Genomic DNA, 16,545 nt, shown 5'->3' on the forward strand with positions numbered 1-16,545 from the left:
AACTAGAATCTTTAAAATTTCTTAGTAAATTAGCCACTGATGTTATTGTGGACAAAGAACTAAAATTTATAACAATGTCACACCCGACATTTTAAAACGGGACAAGGACAATCGAGAGTAATAAACCAGGGACTGAAATTATTCAATAAACTACCAGACCAAACTAAACAAAAGACTCAGACAACCTTTTCAAAAGATGCTCAAAATAAAATCACCAACAACAGAGTATGAATTAAAAATAATTTTCTTTAATTAGTTGAATGATCGGTAAGGTTTATAAATTAATTTGAAATAGAGAATGAGTGTTTGATAATATTATGATATTTATATTTATAAATCTGATATGTATATTTATAAATGTGATGTTTTTTTGTCAAATGGATAAAACAAAAATCAATCTATTATCGTATTAATTATTGGAATATCATAAGACTGCGAGGAATCTTCATTAGCATCCGTGACCAATGCCTCTCAAATCCTGCTTAAATCAGTATGTCTGTCTTCGGGAAAATATTTAGAGAGGAATACCAGTTTCCCGGCCTTTACCCAGTCTATTTTTATGTTTATGGACTAAACAAAACCAAATTATAAAACGTATCTCTCTAGGGCTGCTGTTTTTGCATATTATTCCCCTGCTCCGAAATTATACAAATACCAGTCCGCCACACGCAACAAACGCGACTTTATGGTGCTTAGGGAATTCCAGTCAAGTTAAATATAGGAATTTGCCAATATAACGCCTGCATAACACCTATTCTCCTCTACGGATGCAAATCGTGGAACCTCACTTAGGTCAGAAACAGCAAAATTCTGAGTTTCGAAAATAGGTATCTCTGAAGAATCTTGGGTGTGCGGTGGTTTACTTTGTAAGGAATAAAGTGCTAAAAAACGGACGCAGCAAACTCCGGTGACAACTATCATCAAGCAAGGGCGATATGGTTGGCTTGGCCATGTTCTGCGGATGCCTTCTGAAAGCCTTTACCACGCTTTTCTACTTTACAAGGCATTGAATTCTCGACGTCCCGGACCTCCACTGCTGACTGTTTGTCGGACGTTCATGTCAGAACTTCGGAACGCGAATCTGACTTGGAAGAATACACAGGAGCTGGCAGCTGATAAAGATACCTGGAGGATCTTCGTGGACACCATACGCTTCAAACTAGTGAGCGGACATGGAATGATGACGACGATGATTTCTTTAAGTTGGTCAGCTATCGGATAATTAGTAAAAAGCGAGTAAAATACCGCATTTCTGCAATTTCGATCAAATCTATTCTATGTTCAATCGTGTATCTTGGAAAGTGTTGGTCCGAAGAAAAAAAATATTGTTACCGTTTCAAAGTAAATTTTATTTTCTCAGACTTCTATTTATTTTTTTCTAAAATGCGGGAATGCCTCGTAAAAACAAAGACGTCTACTTAATATAAATTTCATTGGTCTATCAGCAATAAATATCATGACATACTCGTTATTTCGTGATACATACATAATTGATACAATTATATCCTTCGAACCTTGTTCACAGTATTCGTTAATATTTTACTTTTGTTCCGCGTGCCGACCTGATATAATCGATAATTTCCTAGTTTTCATGACCTAACCACGACAAAAACGACGTGGTTTTTCTATTATGCTCTTATTACACTCAGCTCACACGTGATTAGTGATTACGTACAATGTGTACAGATGTAATGAAAAAACAAGAATGTACCGTTACGGTTGGATTTGAGGCTAGGCAAACATTAACTTCAAATACAGGTTTATCGTCTTGCCAGTTCAATGTCGGCTGATTAATTTGAACTACATTTTTGTCGATTCGTTTAGTGTCATAACGTATCAAAAGATGTAAAAATTAATAATTAAAAATGTAAACGTTCCTACATGTCCCATGTCTGGAGAATATCCAGTACCGGTCTAAAAAAAATTGGGTTACTATAAATATTGTAGTTCTAACCAACTGGTCTAAGAATAAGCTTATAAATTTTAAAATAAGGGACGTTTTGAAGAAGGAAATCTGATGATCTAGGGATTTATGGGATCTCTGCCGTCCTTACGAAGAGTGCAGTATCTAGCATTTTGACGACATTTTACTAAGTACAGATTCTAAATCACAAAGAAAATATCTTTATTCTAAATTAAATCCAGGAAGCAAAATTTTTAACCATGTTTTTTCAATATTTATCTTTAGTTTAGTTTTATTTCAGTTCAATGTCTCTTTTCATTAAAAATAATAATCTTAAAATTAAAACTAAATTAATCTCTCAGTTTTTTGCTTTTCTTTTGACATATTGCGTAAAGTGTTGACATGCTAAGTATTGAAACTACAACAAAAATCAACGTTATTTTTCTTTTAGCGCGTTTTTCACAGAAACATATCTAACTGAGATACTGCACCCTTCATACGGAGGACAGACCTGTCAATGGCTGGTTTGAGTGATTTTTTTACGCACTGTGTAACATTTACTACTTTGTCTATATAATAACACCCATGTCCCTTCAATTTTTCTGTCAATCTGTTGATTTTTTCAAATAGCTGAAACCTAAATGCCTGATATTTCATTATTCCTTCTCAATAAGGTTTCCATCTATTTTGAAATTTCTGGCAATCTTGACAATCTCCCTAGAAGGTGAAATCCAGAATTTGTCTATGAACATTAGAACATGGGCACGATTTTTTTTTTTAAATAACAAAATATACATAACTCGATCAGTGATCCAGCATATGTTCGCATCCGAGTTTTAAAACTCATAAGGAATTTTTAAAAATATGCAAAAAAGTAATTTAACACATTTATATAGAGAAAAAAAAATTAAAATGTGAGAATAAAATTAGCAAAAGGAAAGAATATCAAACAAAAAATATTTAACCCAACAATAATTGCAAAATCCTCCTCTTGAAGATGCTTAACGAGTCTGCAAAATATCAATTATATCGTAGTGTCTAACCTTAAACAAAAAATCTAATCGAGACCTTAATCTGGAGTGTGCTGTTGTACGAATGCGAAACTTGGATCATTGGCCAGAGTGAGTGCGGACGTCTATCTGCTTTTGAAGTGTAGTGCTACAGACGCACACTAGGGGTCTATTGGTCAGAGCTAGGTATTAAGTAGGGCCGGTGAAACGAGGCAAATCCTTAAAAGGATTGCCTAACAAAAAGCAAACTGGATAAACCATATCATTTAGTACCCGGGACTCCTTATTGCCATCGCAGAGGTAATGACTGAGTGGCAGAAACTATAGAGATCGCCCAAGAGACGCCTATATGGACCAAAAGATCGCTGAAGCAACTACAAGGAGATGAAAAAACTGCCTGACAACAGCTTGCACACCACATACCGCACACCGCATCTGAGGACATAAGTCTCCTTGGCCGTGCCCACGTACACGGAAAAATTGCTCGTTGCCGAACGAGAAAAGCTCTTTGAAGGAGACGCTCCATTCGGTAATCATAGAGAGGGACTGCCTGGCAACAAGAATAAGTAGAGTGAGCTAGTTAGGCTTGTTGTAGTCTGATCCTTAGGATTGTGTCTCAAGAGAGAGGGAGATGATATTGTCTTTACCATTAAATGGGACTTTTCTAGCACAATTATAGCCCTTAAAGTTAAAATATTTGCGTAAAAGTAAGAGCGCAATTTATGTTAATAACAATATTGTTTACTTACAGCCAACGTATACGCAGGCCGCCGCAACGAGGAGAAAGACGAAGAAGGAGGCCAGGAGGGCGCAGCCGCAGCGGCAGCCCTGGCTCAGGTGGCGCCGGGTGAAGCGAATGTCGCTGTCACAGGACACGGTGGAGCCCGGACCCCCGCGCCCCCGTCGGCCTACCGCGCCACCGTACGCCAGGCTGGACATCTGGAGAGAACAACATAAGGTAAATAACTGGACATAATAATGCGTATTTAATTAATTTGCAAACAATAATAGATTTTACAATAATAGTATAAGGATAAGGAAGAAGTAAGTTGATAAATATATAAAATATGCAAAACAAAAGTGTGATATTGCCTCCCTCCTCAAACATTTCTGTAGGCGAGAAGTAAACTATGGTGACTCCAAATATGATGAAATTGAGTTATTATTATGTGGAAATCAAATTTCTCGTCCTCTATTACATAGTAAATAGCATTAACTCCTAATTTCTTTAATAACATTTTTTTTTTAAATTGTATTTGAATTTTATTTATTTTTTAAATCCTTGCGAATTACATTCGTTCAGCAAAATATTTTATCTTCTTTAAATTTACAGTCTGTTGTTAATGATAATATTTTAAACATTTTTTGTAAAGGTTGTCTGCGTCCTATTTTTAGACTAAACAGGTAGTTTATTGTATAATTTCAGTCCCTAGTATTAATCTCGACTGTCCTTGTCTCATTTTAAAATTTTGTATGTCATTTGTTCTGATATTTTCGAATTATGTTATTTATTTTTTATTCCATACTCCATACCAAATTAGTTAAGGACAGTAAGAAAACATCCAGTACTCCCAAAGATTTTTTAAATGTGTGTTTTTGTAATATGAAACAATATATTTTAGAAATCATATTTACTTTAAAACAGTATTTTTAATAACTTACTTCTACATTTTTTATTATTTATTTTTTTATTAAATGCACAAAATACACAATTTTATCATAGAGCACAAATATATTTTTTTTATGTCCCGACTTGTTGGAAAATTCCGTGTTAAGTTGAGACTCTTCTATATATAAATCAAAAATACTTATTAACGTATTAAACCATATACAAAACAATCAAACGAATAAACAAAATAATAATAGAAAAATATAAATATATACATTATTTAATTTATACATTATCTCTTTCCTTTTCAAATTCAATTCGTTTTTCAAAAACGGCGATTTTTCACCAACGAAAATTGACATTGCTTTGAATGACGTAATTTAAATATAAAATACGGTTTCAGGCATGTCATTAGTTACAGTTTTATGAAATTTTTTGCATATATAAGGAGGGAATGCGGAAGTCTAGACATTTACAAGGCGTAAAACCTGCCATTATCCTATCTGATATTTCGAATGATTATTTTTATTTTGCAAATACATTGTCCTAGAAACATTGAAATCAATGCCTAGAAACGAGTAAGTTAACATGTGTGGATTTTTCAGTCAATGTTGTAAAAAAATCATCACTAAAATTGTGACTTTCAGCATGTCAACGCTTTGCGTTTGTTCTTGTATCTATAAAATTCATGTCTGAATAAATAATTTCAGGTATATTTGCCTGAGTAAACAAATACTTAATACCTGCAGTAAAAGCTTGTGTTCTAACAACGCACATCAATTGTTGAGAAAGTACTTAGTGCATTATCAATCATTTTAAAAGTGAAGCGTAAAATATCCATTAGCCTAGATTTTACGATTGATTCAATCCATTAGCATCACAGATTTCAATGGCTACGTTGAAATCTGAAATTAAGAAAATATATTCTAGCGCAGTGTTTACAAACACAAATCACCTACAAATTATTTTTTTATCGTTGCGTTCATAACATATGAATCAGTTGATAAATAGCGGAGTTATGCAAAATAAACAAAAAATAATGATTGCAAAAACCATTAATTAAAACTTAGCTATAATTAAATTTAAGCTCTTGACGTCTGGTTGGTTATACCACTAGCTACAAAGAATGATGGCATGCGTTAGTTGAATTCGACTCTCGGACAAATCAAGTAATTTAACCTTTAATTGAATGGTGTATCTAATTTGATACATACCATAAAAATGACCATAAAGTTACCTAAAACGTCTAATAGATTAAATGCTATTAAATATTTGGATATAACCACTTACCGACTTTTCTTCGGTAAGTGGACCTATAACAGGGCCACGAATAGTAGCGAGAAGCTCCATTCGGTAATAATAGAAAAGAGGAAAGAGACAAGACCACAGAATGTGTTCAGAAGATTTATTAGGATATGCGCAGCAGCTCGAAGGGGAATCAACAATATTGAAAACAAATAATTTGTCATTAAATTGAATCAACAAAGCAACGCTGTTAATTGCCTAAATTCATATATCAATGTGATGTACAATTATGTACAGCATGGAAACAAGCTTTAATTTATCTATTGTAACATTAAGCGTCGGTGTAGTCTAGTTTAGTTTAGTATAGGGGTCTTCTAGAAAATAGGAATCTCGGACCTCTGATCCGTGAGTCCGCAAAACTGGAATCAGGACCATATTCCAATTAAATTGTCAATTTAATTTATTTATTTTATTTTTTATTTATTTATTTAAACGCCTTGCAGGCTTTTACATGTTTTACATTTATTTATAATTTTCATTACATAGACTGAGTCAAAGTCTCTAATCGTTCGCAACAGAAATCCGAGAGTTTTCATGCTTTTATTAGTTATGCTCTGTATATGATTAATGAAGTTTAATTTTTCATCAAATATAATAAATACCAAGATCAGTCATTTCGGTCACTCGCTCTAAATTTATAGAATTTATAGAGTAGTTGAAAGCAATTGGGTTCTTATTTCGGCAAAAAGTCAAAACTTTGCATTTGTCAACGTTAAGGAATAAATTGTTATTTTCACACAATACATTCAAACATTTTGAGTTAGATTGCAGATTTTTGCAATGACCTATGTTTGTTACATCTTTATATATTTTAATATCATCAGCAAACAGCAGAAATTTAGCATCTCGGAAACATGATGTTATGTCGTTTACGAAAATCAAAAATAATATAGGACCCAGATGACTGCCTTGCGGAAGACCGCTGGTTGCACAGAAACAATTAGAAAAATAATTTTTAATCTTAACATACAATAATCTATCTGACAGGTAGGCACGAAACCATTCGAAAAACGTTCCACGGAATCCCAAACCAAATAATTTATTTAGCATCATCTTATGTGAAATACATAACATGTGCAAAGAATATAATTTCTGGGGTACTTGCCTTGTCAAGAAAATCTACATCGCTATGATAATGAGTTCTGTCGTCAAATTGAGAACATTTAAAGCAAATTTATTAGAGTGTAACGGTGAATAAGATCTTGGCCTTACTAAGGCGATTTCCGATTATACGAATATGCATGCATTTAACATCTTCTAAAATATGACGTTATTAATAATATTATCATGTGTTATTGAATTTCTTGTGCATTTAGGTGGATGAACCGTTCAGATTAATAATGTTCGCCGTTCCCATACTAATGTTTAAATCACGAACAAAATGGGAAAAGTGATGAGACTTTTGTCGGCGTATTTCATAATAGTAATTGTCAGAGGAGTTCTAAGCAGTTATTTCAATTCCTTGAAGTTTTCTCTGATGCTCACAAGTCACGACGTTCATAATATACGGCACTTGCAATACCCATAAACAGTTTTCTAAAATACGCCAAAATATTTGTGTTCTTATTTATGAAATTATATTTGAATAAAGCTTTTTACAGAAAAATCTCAAAGATAAAAGGTGGCAGAGAATGTTGATGAACATGTATTATAACATTGTTTTTCTGACACTCTCTCGCAAACGGCTCCCCGATGCTGTGCGTAAAAGACGACTGTACCTCGGACTAATTATGCCTAATTTAAATCGATAAAATCGACGTTTCGTAGTTCCGTTTTCAGCACCCCAATACTGAACCAGTTTTACAATACAAATTACAGTACAAATTACCGGCACATAAACGCATTTTTTTTAAAAAAAACGCATCCTACCTAGACGGGACCACCGAAAAAAGTTACATATTGTAATGGTTTTGTTACTTTTTTTAAGAAAGAGAATCAAAATAAAATTATCTGTGTCAGAACCTTTTGCGTTTTTCAAAAATGGTTATCATATATTTTATAGCGTACGTCCGAAGACAACAGGTGAAACTGGACGCTGTAAGGGTATTTTGGATGGTCCAGTTCCCGTAATAAATCATTTATCAAAAAACAAAACAAAAGAGAATCGTCAAAATATCTGTGTGTTAAAAAAAATCACTACTCTAGTGACATAATCTAGGAAAAAAATACGGTAATACTTTTGTATGAATAAAAATCAGACCGCTTTTCTCCTAACAATCATATTAGTTACTCAATTGTTGATACCCTCTTTCCTACCCTCTTTACCCCCTCTTCTCTTCATAGTATAGTGAAAATATTTAGTCAATTTTTATTTCTTAAAAAATAGATATGTGTATCAGTGTTTTGTTTTATAATGAAAATATTTCAGATACATACAATATGTTCATTGTTCATATACCGCTGATTTTCTCAAACTGAACGGTTTGGGTATGCAGGAAGAAATTGCCTTATGGCAATATGCCCGCCCTTATGCATATGTATGTAAACTGTTTTTGTATATAAAGTGTTTAAATAAATGAATTAATATATCATACAAGGATAGACCAGACCATGTCTCGAGGTAGTATTTTTTTTTGTCCTAACTTTAATTTTATTTCGTTGTATTTTATTTCGTTAGTACCCGTATTAAGTATAGGAAAATGTGTTTACCATTTTTGTAATGGACTGTATAAATCCGTCAATAAATAAATAATAATAAAATAAAAATGACTATCGTGAAAGCATGCAAAAACGGATAAAACCGGATAAAACCGGATAAAAGGAAAAATACTTTTCATTGATATATAGGTACCTAAGTACTTGTTTATGATTGAATTCCAAAACTAAACATTTTTAATATTCAAATTTTGGATTTAATTACAAGGATAGGTAGGTACCTTGGTACTTGTTTGTGGTTCAATTCCGAAACATGAAATAATATTTTTTTCAAATAAAGAATTCGTTTTGCAAACGTCAAACTCTACGCAACTTATCTGCGGTGGTGCATTCTGTGTAAGAATCCGTTTTTCAAAAATGTCTCGAATATTGGTTAAAATGTTTTAAGCATTACTAAAAACCCATTAAAAATAAGTCAATATGTAGAAATTAATAAATTGTTAGGAAATTAAAAAAATCAGTATCCATTGAAAATAATTGATGTTAGTAAACGTTAAAATACGAACTTTATAATTTACAAAAAAAAAACATTCTTCAAATTTTTGGAATATGCATTTCAGTCGGATGCAACCCTGGAAAATCGATGAAAACACATAAATGCTTCTAACTTTTTTTCTACTCAATATATTGAAGATGTTATTTTTTGTAAACCTCATGTACGTGAATTAGAAAATTTTGCAAAAAACCGCACGTCAATCTGTCAAGCCATTTTCCAGTTTTTGCGAGACACAACACGGCGATTTATTAATATATATATGGATAAATTAAAAATAAATGAAGAAAATTATGTTAAAAATAATCAAAATCTTGCAAATTATATTGTGTTCAGAACAGCATTTATCGATACTATTCCTGACCGATTGTTTATCTTTCATTCCTTATTCCTATCCCTCCCTTGACTTACCCTCGTGATTCTCAACTTAACATCAAGATACAAAAACATTCTTTAGATTTGGAATATATTCAAAGTCCAAATCCTAAGTGAACTAAAAAATATTCCCTTCATATTTTTTATTTCACTTAGCTGCGTTTGGTAAGGAACCTTAGTGGACACAGATCATTTTAAAACTGACTTGACACTTTTTTAACATTTTGGTTCAATGACCTATGAACATATCAATCTAGGCCTACTTAATTTATATTGTGAAAACATACTCGATGTTAAAAAAAAACATAACTCCATAAAAAACGTATGTTTTACTCGTATGTTAAATTTGAATTATTTAATACCGAGAGCACGCACGACTTTCGCTCAGAGAAATTTCTCTTTTGTGGCCCCAAGATTGTTCAATGTTCTGGATGAACATATTAAGTTCTCCAAAACAAAAGCCACTTTCAGGAGAAGTGTACAAGTTTGGATTTTGTCTAAGGAGAGAAACCATTGCAGGAGACTGCTGCGAGACATTGCATAGGTTTATAAATAGTATTATTAGTAAAATTTGATGTTTATCTTACATTATTTTTTGTTGTATTCTTTAATAATAAGCATGCTTCCACTTTCTTTTATGTTCTATCCAAACTCAACACAGGGCTCTTAGCCTCAGAGTTAGGGATACGTTTTTTTTATATATATCTCTATATGAAAAAATAAAATTAAAAATTAATTTTTTAAGTGTAAATTTGTTCATCAATAAATAATATCTGAACTCTCCGTTCGTCTGAATTTTAAATACGTAAATTTAATTAGGAATTCTTTCAGAAAAAACGTACGCTTTCTTTGTTTTAAATTCCCCCAATGAGTGTCCAAAATATACATTGCGCACCTGTCTCGCGGGTACTCTTGAATTTCGACAGCAAATGTCTACCAACTCTCGTTTTTAAAAAGGGTTATTGAACTTAAGGGCTGGTTTTGCTACCAAACTCATTCTGCTTCGTATTCATTTCTTTATTATTTTTATTTGGTCCATGTAAAAAGTTAATTCATTGATTTAAGAATTATGAAAGCGTTTATATTATATCTTAAGTTATTTAAAATATAATTATTATTATTTTTTTGTTTTTTTACAATAAACATAAGAGTTAAAACAGAGTTTTCAAAAATAAAGGATAATTACATAGCAATGAAATACATATTAATAGTAAAAATAGTAAACAAAAAATCCCACAAAGACATGGCCTGTTCGTGGGTTTACAAGAAAATGTTGATCAATTTTTGCTCCTATAAAAAATAGACAGTTATAATATTTTTGTGTAACATAAGAAAGAGAAAATAAAATGTTCTGTAAAAAATTATATAATATTTTTTTTTTAGTAATTAAAAGGCCTATAAAATATGCATGTCTTTGTGAGAGCCTCGTTTTACAATGTGGTATTTCTAACACACGATTCCTTCTTTGACTTGATCTATTTGAAATACTTATAAATAAATGTTGGTTCTTAAATATGTATTTTAAACATTGAAAACAATATATTTGTCTTATGTCTAAAAGTTTAGCTTCTTGGAACAATTGGAAAGAGGAAAAGTGCGATTCTTGTAAAGCATTATTTTTATTAAATCTTATTGAATTTTTTATCGTTGGCTGAATTTTTTTTTAAAAAGAAGCTAAATCCTATTTTGGGAGATCCCTTGTAGGTTGGATTCATTTCAGCTACCGTTGTAGGAGCCATCTTCAAGGTAAACTATGTTCTCATATTGATAACAGTAACCGTGAAACTCCACGCATCTGTTTAGCTAAATCATTTCGATCTATTGCGCTGTTTTAATCAGTTCACAGGCATGGGTCATTCCCAACGACGCGTATCTAAGGGGTAGGGGGGTTAGATGGTTCACACTCCTCCTCCCTATCAAAAAGTAGTTGACATAAGATATAATGAATTTAATAAATTGCATAAATACCTGGGTACTATAATGATTTGGGTCGAATCCAAAATGTCGGCTAGATAAAAAACTATTAAAATTTTAGCCGCTCTCCGTATCCACTGCAACCCCCGAAAGAGGTTTCTCCATTCTAAGGAGATTAAAAACCTACCTTAAGAATCAAATAGCAGAGAATGGGCTCACTAGTCTCGTTTTCGTGATTCTTCTCCGGGATCTCTTGCGCTGTGTGAGCCGTACTCGAGTAGTTAAAGAGCCGCGTGCAGCTCGCGAGCCGCGGTTTGCCGACCACCGGTCTAGAACCATCTTATGGCCATATTTGTTATGCGATGATCGATCTGTATATTGTATATTATGATGGTATTTACGTTATACAACCAAAAGTATTATGAAGTTCATATCTCAGATGGCCTAGTAATTACGGTATTTATTTTAGATCAAAGATCAAGTAGAGATTACCTATTTCGAAGTTGTTACCTCGGTAATTTAAATAACATAACATTCACCAAATTGTTGTAATCTTTTCATTTGAATTTTATGCAAGGCCTTGCCATGAGCTCATTCACTTTGTAATATAGTTTATTTTATATAATCGATTGTTTGGCGATTTTAAAGAACTATCGTATAGTGCGGAAAGTAGGCAAGTTTGAATAAACAATTTTATGACCTTTTTTATATTATCTTTGTACATAATTTATATTCTAAGACTGATAAATAATATGTTCACGGATATAGACACTATCTTGAAAAGGATATTCGATACCAGACAATTTTGATGAATTTTGATGAATTTTTAGTGTGTTAGATTTTAATAGCATGTGTCATATAAACAAGTGGGTTTTATATTTTTGTGCAAGTACTATGCCAAAGGTGTAAGTATAGTGGGTTGTGCATGTTAGTATATTTAGTGTCCTGACAAAGAGACGGGTTCGTCTCGAAACTAGTAGACGTAGAAAAGTCGGTACATGGTCATATACAACCATTAACTAACATTTTCTGAAATGCTTAACCACAAAGGAACGCTATTAATATGAATAAAATTTTATAATATATTACAAAATTTTGTATTTCTGGCGGTATGCATTTTATATAAAGATGTATACCGCCAGAGACACAATTTTTCCAAATCATTGATGTATAAATCTGTAAATAAATTAACGGTTAGGGCTCTACTTTGGTACAAATTAATTTGTCAGCATGCGTCGCACTCCGAGTATAAACACAAGTTGGTACATGATTACAACACCAGATTTACTAGTATGGAAGGGCTAGCTGTTCCTAGATATTTCAATAAATATGGCAAAAGGACACTGCATTACAGTTTACCTAAAATATTCAACATGTTACCAAACAATATTTAAAAAACTGAGTTAAATACAGGAGTGAGACGTTTGCTCAAATTATGAATAATAGAAAAAAGTTTTTTGTATTAGTGATAATTTTTAATATTTATAATGTAATATGTAATGTTTTTCAAGTAAACTTATTATTAATGTAGGTTAAGTGTGAATAATCGATGCAACTTATAAGAACCGGCTGACGAGTTGTTTGTATGCAACTCAGCAGGACTTTAATTTAAAACTATTTTGTAAATATTTTTGAAAAAATATTTTTTTAAATTTAAAGAATACATTTGTTTAAAAATGAATAACCGGGTAAGCCTCTATTTAAGAGGCTTGTCAGCAGGTGGGAAACAGAGGATGTGAAAGGAAGTTATGAAGAATACACCACAACACCAAAAACAATAGAAAAAAAGAAAAAAATATCCTTTCGACTGGCGAGAATCGAAGTCGCGACGCCAGTTTCACAAGAACAGGCCTATTGAACTCCCCATACTTCTTAGGCCTTCTGACCTTCATCTCACAATATGGAGCTAAGCCAAGTCTTAATTAATTCGTTTTCTCTGAAACAATGATAGTTTTTATTACCGAATGTGTTAAAACAAGACACGAACTTGCAAAGCAACGACATTCCTAAGGACACTGGGTATAAGGATTGTTAATGGACATGTCACGTTACGTCTACTTGACATAAATCAGAATTATAGGACTAATAATATTATAATACTAACTATTTTAGGTTCATTTGAAAATCTGCAACTATTTGAAAAAAAACCTAATGCGACAATTTTTTTTAAATAAATTTATTTATTTTTTATGTAATCAGTTTTCAATGGAATGCTTGATTATTTATTATAATCGCTGTGTCCGGGTGGATGAATAATACAGTTATGTGTGTGGATTAGAACCAGAACCCTGGACTAGTGTGTTTGACTCGATGGCTGCTCTCAGATAAAAACGCTGAAAAAGGAAATCGAGTGAAGATAAGTCCGCCTACCATTCTTGAGGTACTGGATTCGATTCCTGGTAGAAAAATATTGATTCTAATGGTTTTTTGAACTGCATTATTAATTCAACTTTTCCCGGACTGGCGCCTTATTATTCTCCTTCATTATTTTACGACAAATTTGACAATAATTTATAAAATTTTTACAGTTAAAATATCGCGAGCAGCTTTGAAAGCTTTATTCCTCGATAGATCGCGATTAGGTGTCGAAAATGATCACTTTTGTCTGCTTGATATTCCATTTTGAAAGCTTGTAATCAAACAAAATAGTATATGTAACGTGAAAGCAAACAGAAACATATTGTAGAACAGAAAATTTTCTTTCGAATGGCATATAGCCTTTATCATTTTGTTTTACTTTTTAATTTAAAAAATTGTTTTTTTTTATTTGGAAAAAACGAAAACACAAACAATTTTAACGTGCACGGTGTTTCAGAGCTATACTGTGAAATTTCAGAAGAAAATTCTTCACGCTAAACTTTTCAAAAAATCCTATGAAACTTCTTCACTAGACTCGTTTTTTTAATGATGTTTCATGATTTGAAAATGGATTAAATCCTTAATTTCTTAGATAAGCATCCCTTCCACAAACCCATACCCCTTTCCTATCCAGCCGCTTTCCTTGTACGCGTCCGGTGCGAATCGCTTCGTTGGTCAAACACGTTTTCAATTCATCATTTTTTTTTCAATATTTTTTGTAGGGTAGGCTTGCAGAATTGTTCTAGAAAATAAAAATTTACTCCATTTTCAAATTTTACCAAAAAAAAATAGTTGTAATAAAAATATTAGGATTTTTTAAAAGTTTACCTTGGGGAATGTTCCTCCGAAGTTTCGCGGTCTGGCCCTCGAACGTCGAGTATAACTTTATGAATATTATGTATCTTTTTTGGGTGATACCGTGTATGTTGGATTTGATCCGATGTTTCGGCTACCGTTGCAGGAGCCATCTTCAGGGAAAACTGTGTGTTTTATAGAGAAATGTATGTGTTTATGTACTAGTAATTTGTACCGTGTCACAGTCAGCAGTAGGCACATTTCTAGTTTTGTAGGAAAGAATGATTATGTTTATCAGAAAAGATACATAATATTGATAACAGTGACCGTGAAAACCTTCGCACCTATATAACTTTATGGTTTTTGCTATGGTAGTCGTCACTAAAAGCAGGAAATTTACCAAAAAACTTATTATGAAGGTAAATTGCAAAACGAAATTGTACATTCTTAAATGATTTACAGTTATTTCTCTATTTCCAATCCAAGAATGATAAGTTTTATAATATTTCATCGGTCTAAAGTGGCGTTACTGATATTGTTAATGCATAAACTCTCAATCCCAGTCTTAACATTTCAACAGATTGGTGCACTAAGCTAGATCGAACGGAGATATAAATTATTATATCAAGGCTGCAATCGGTATTGAAAAGATCAAGTGTCCTTTCTCTATCTTTATTTATACCAGCGACTATCGACAGGTGCCGAGCTTAGCTCAATACTTATAAGCCTGGGCCTCGATTACAAACGCTATCTTCATCGGCACGTATCGAGACGATATAAAGTAAAATCGGTATTTATGTTCGAAAATACTTATTTTTGTATGAAAAATTAAAGTATCTTCATCGTTAACCTGTAATTGAACGTGTTTAAAAAACTTGTTTTTATATTTTATACAGAAAACTTAATTTTGCTTTTGTACACAAAATTGGCCTCAGTATAAAGTTACGCCCTGTTGATTAACAACTTACATTTAAAACAGCGTTGAAAGCATAGAATTAAGATATATAGTAGTCAGGAAAGAGCGTAGAATCGTATTTAAATACATCGGACTATGTCCAATAATCCCCCCACTATGTCCTACTTTCGCCGCGCGCATTCGTGATGTCGCCGCGTATGTTGCACGATGGGAAAAAAACAACCAAAACACAAATGCAAGGTAAAAAAAGCAATCTGTTAATTTCTCAAGGATACATACTTGGGTACTAGCATTGGTTGTCTGAACTGAACTCTTGTCCGTCTGTGTTGTTCTTGTCCCATGGAAGGGAAATGGTAAATTACAAATCTAAATAGTAGACTAACTCAAGAGAACACGCGCCGACCATGCTCTAGGACCCGTTTCGTCTGCTTTAAGATCTGAGAGATTGTTAGGACGATTCAGGTCTTTGCATGGGATTGTTTCTATAATAAATACGATAAAGGTTTCAGCTCTCTTACTTACCGAAAGTCAACAGATGGAAGAGTTGAGAAAATATGGATGTTTGAACATAGGTAGAATGGTGAATGTTACACAGTGTTACAAAGACATGCATATTTTATAGGCCCAAAAATTTTGAATTCTTTTTTTTACTGATAATATTTCATTGGTCCCAAACTTTCCTTCTTTGAAAAAAACACACGATATTCTGGATTCAAACTAAAGATATTAACTCCTTTTTTCTATGATATATTTTTTTGCCCTTTAATAATGAGGAATATTTCTGTGTTTTTTTATATTTTTTATTTCCTTTTTTAATTACTATAAAATAAGAAAGTACTTTCTAATCTTTTACAGAATATTTTCTTTTGTCTTTCTTATATTACAAAAAAATATTACTATCCAGTCGGTACCATGTAGTCCTCTACAAACGACTGGAATGATAATAGCGAGTTTAATACGTTAAAAGTATTCAACAAAAGTATTATGTACCTATATAAGATAATTTTATTAGTCATCATACTTTGGATAAATGTTTTCAATATTCGGTTAATTTAATCAACACTTATAATTTACAAAGAAAACTCAACTAAAAATTATAATTTAACCCACTTTCTAAGCGTACCTAGTAAACGATGCCAACCACTGACCTAGAAATATATTATAATTTAACTCATTCACTCTAGGTTAACGACATTGTTGGTTAGGAATATT

The 16,545-nt window shown here is 32.3% G+C and overlaps 1 protein-coding gene across 1 annotated transcript in view; it reads right to left on the bottom strand.

Moving 5' to 3' along the window:
• The window catches only part of LOC148284312 (atrial natriuretic peptide-converting enzyme), a 90,250-nt gene that overhangs the window by 56,573 nt on the left and 17,132 nt on the right, over positions 1 to 16,545 (bottom strand). The window contains exon 3 of the mRNA XM_088242328.1: positions 3,663 to 3,852. Within this exon, the coding sequence (XP_088098454.1) occupies positions 3,663 to 3,852 (190 nt within the window). The remainder of the gene's footprint in view (positions 1 to 3,662; positions 3,853 to 16,545) is intronic.

Source organism: Micrasema longulum, unplaced genomic scaffold (assembly GCF_059751315.1).
Source record: "Micrasema longulum isolate JH-2025_06_02 unplaced genomic scaffold, ASM5975131v1 h1tg000133l, whole genome shotgun sequence".
NCBI lineage: Eukaryota > Metazoa > Arthropoda > Insecta > Trichoptera > Brachycentridae > Micrasema > Micrasema longulum.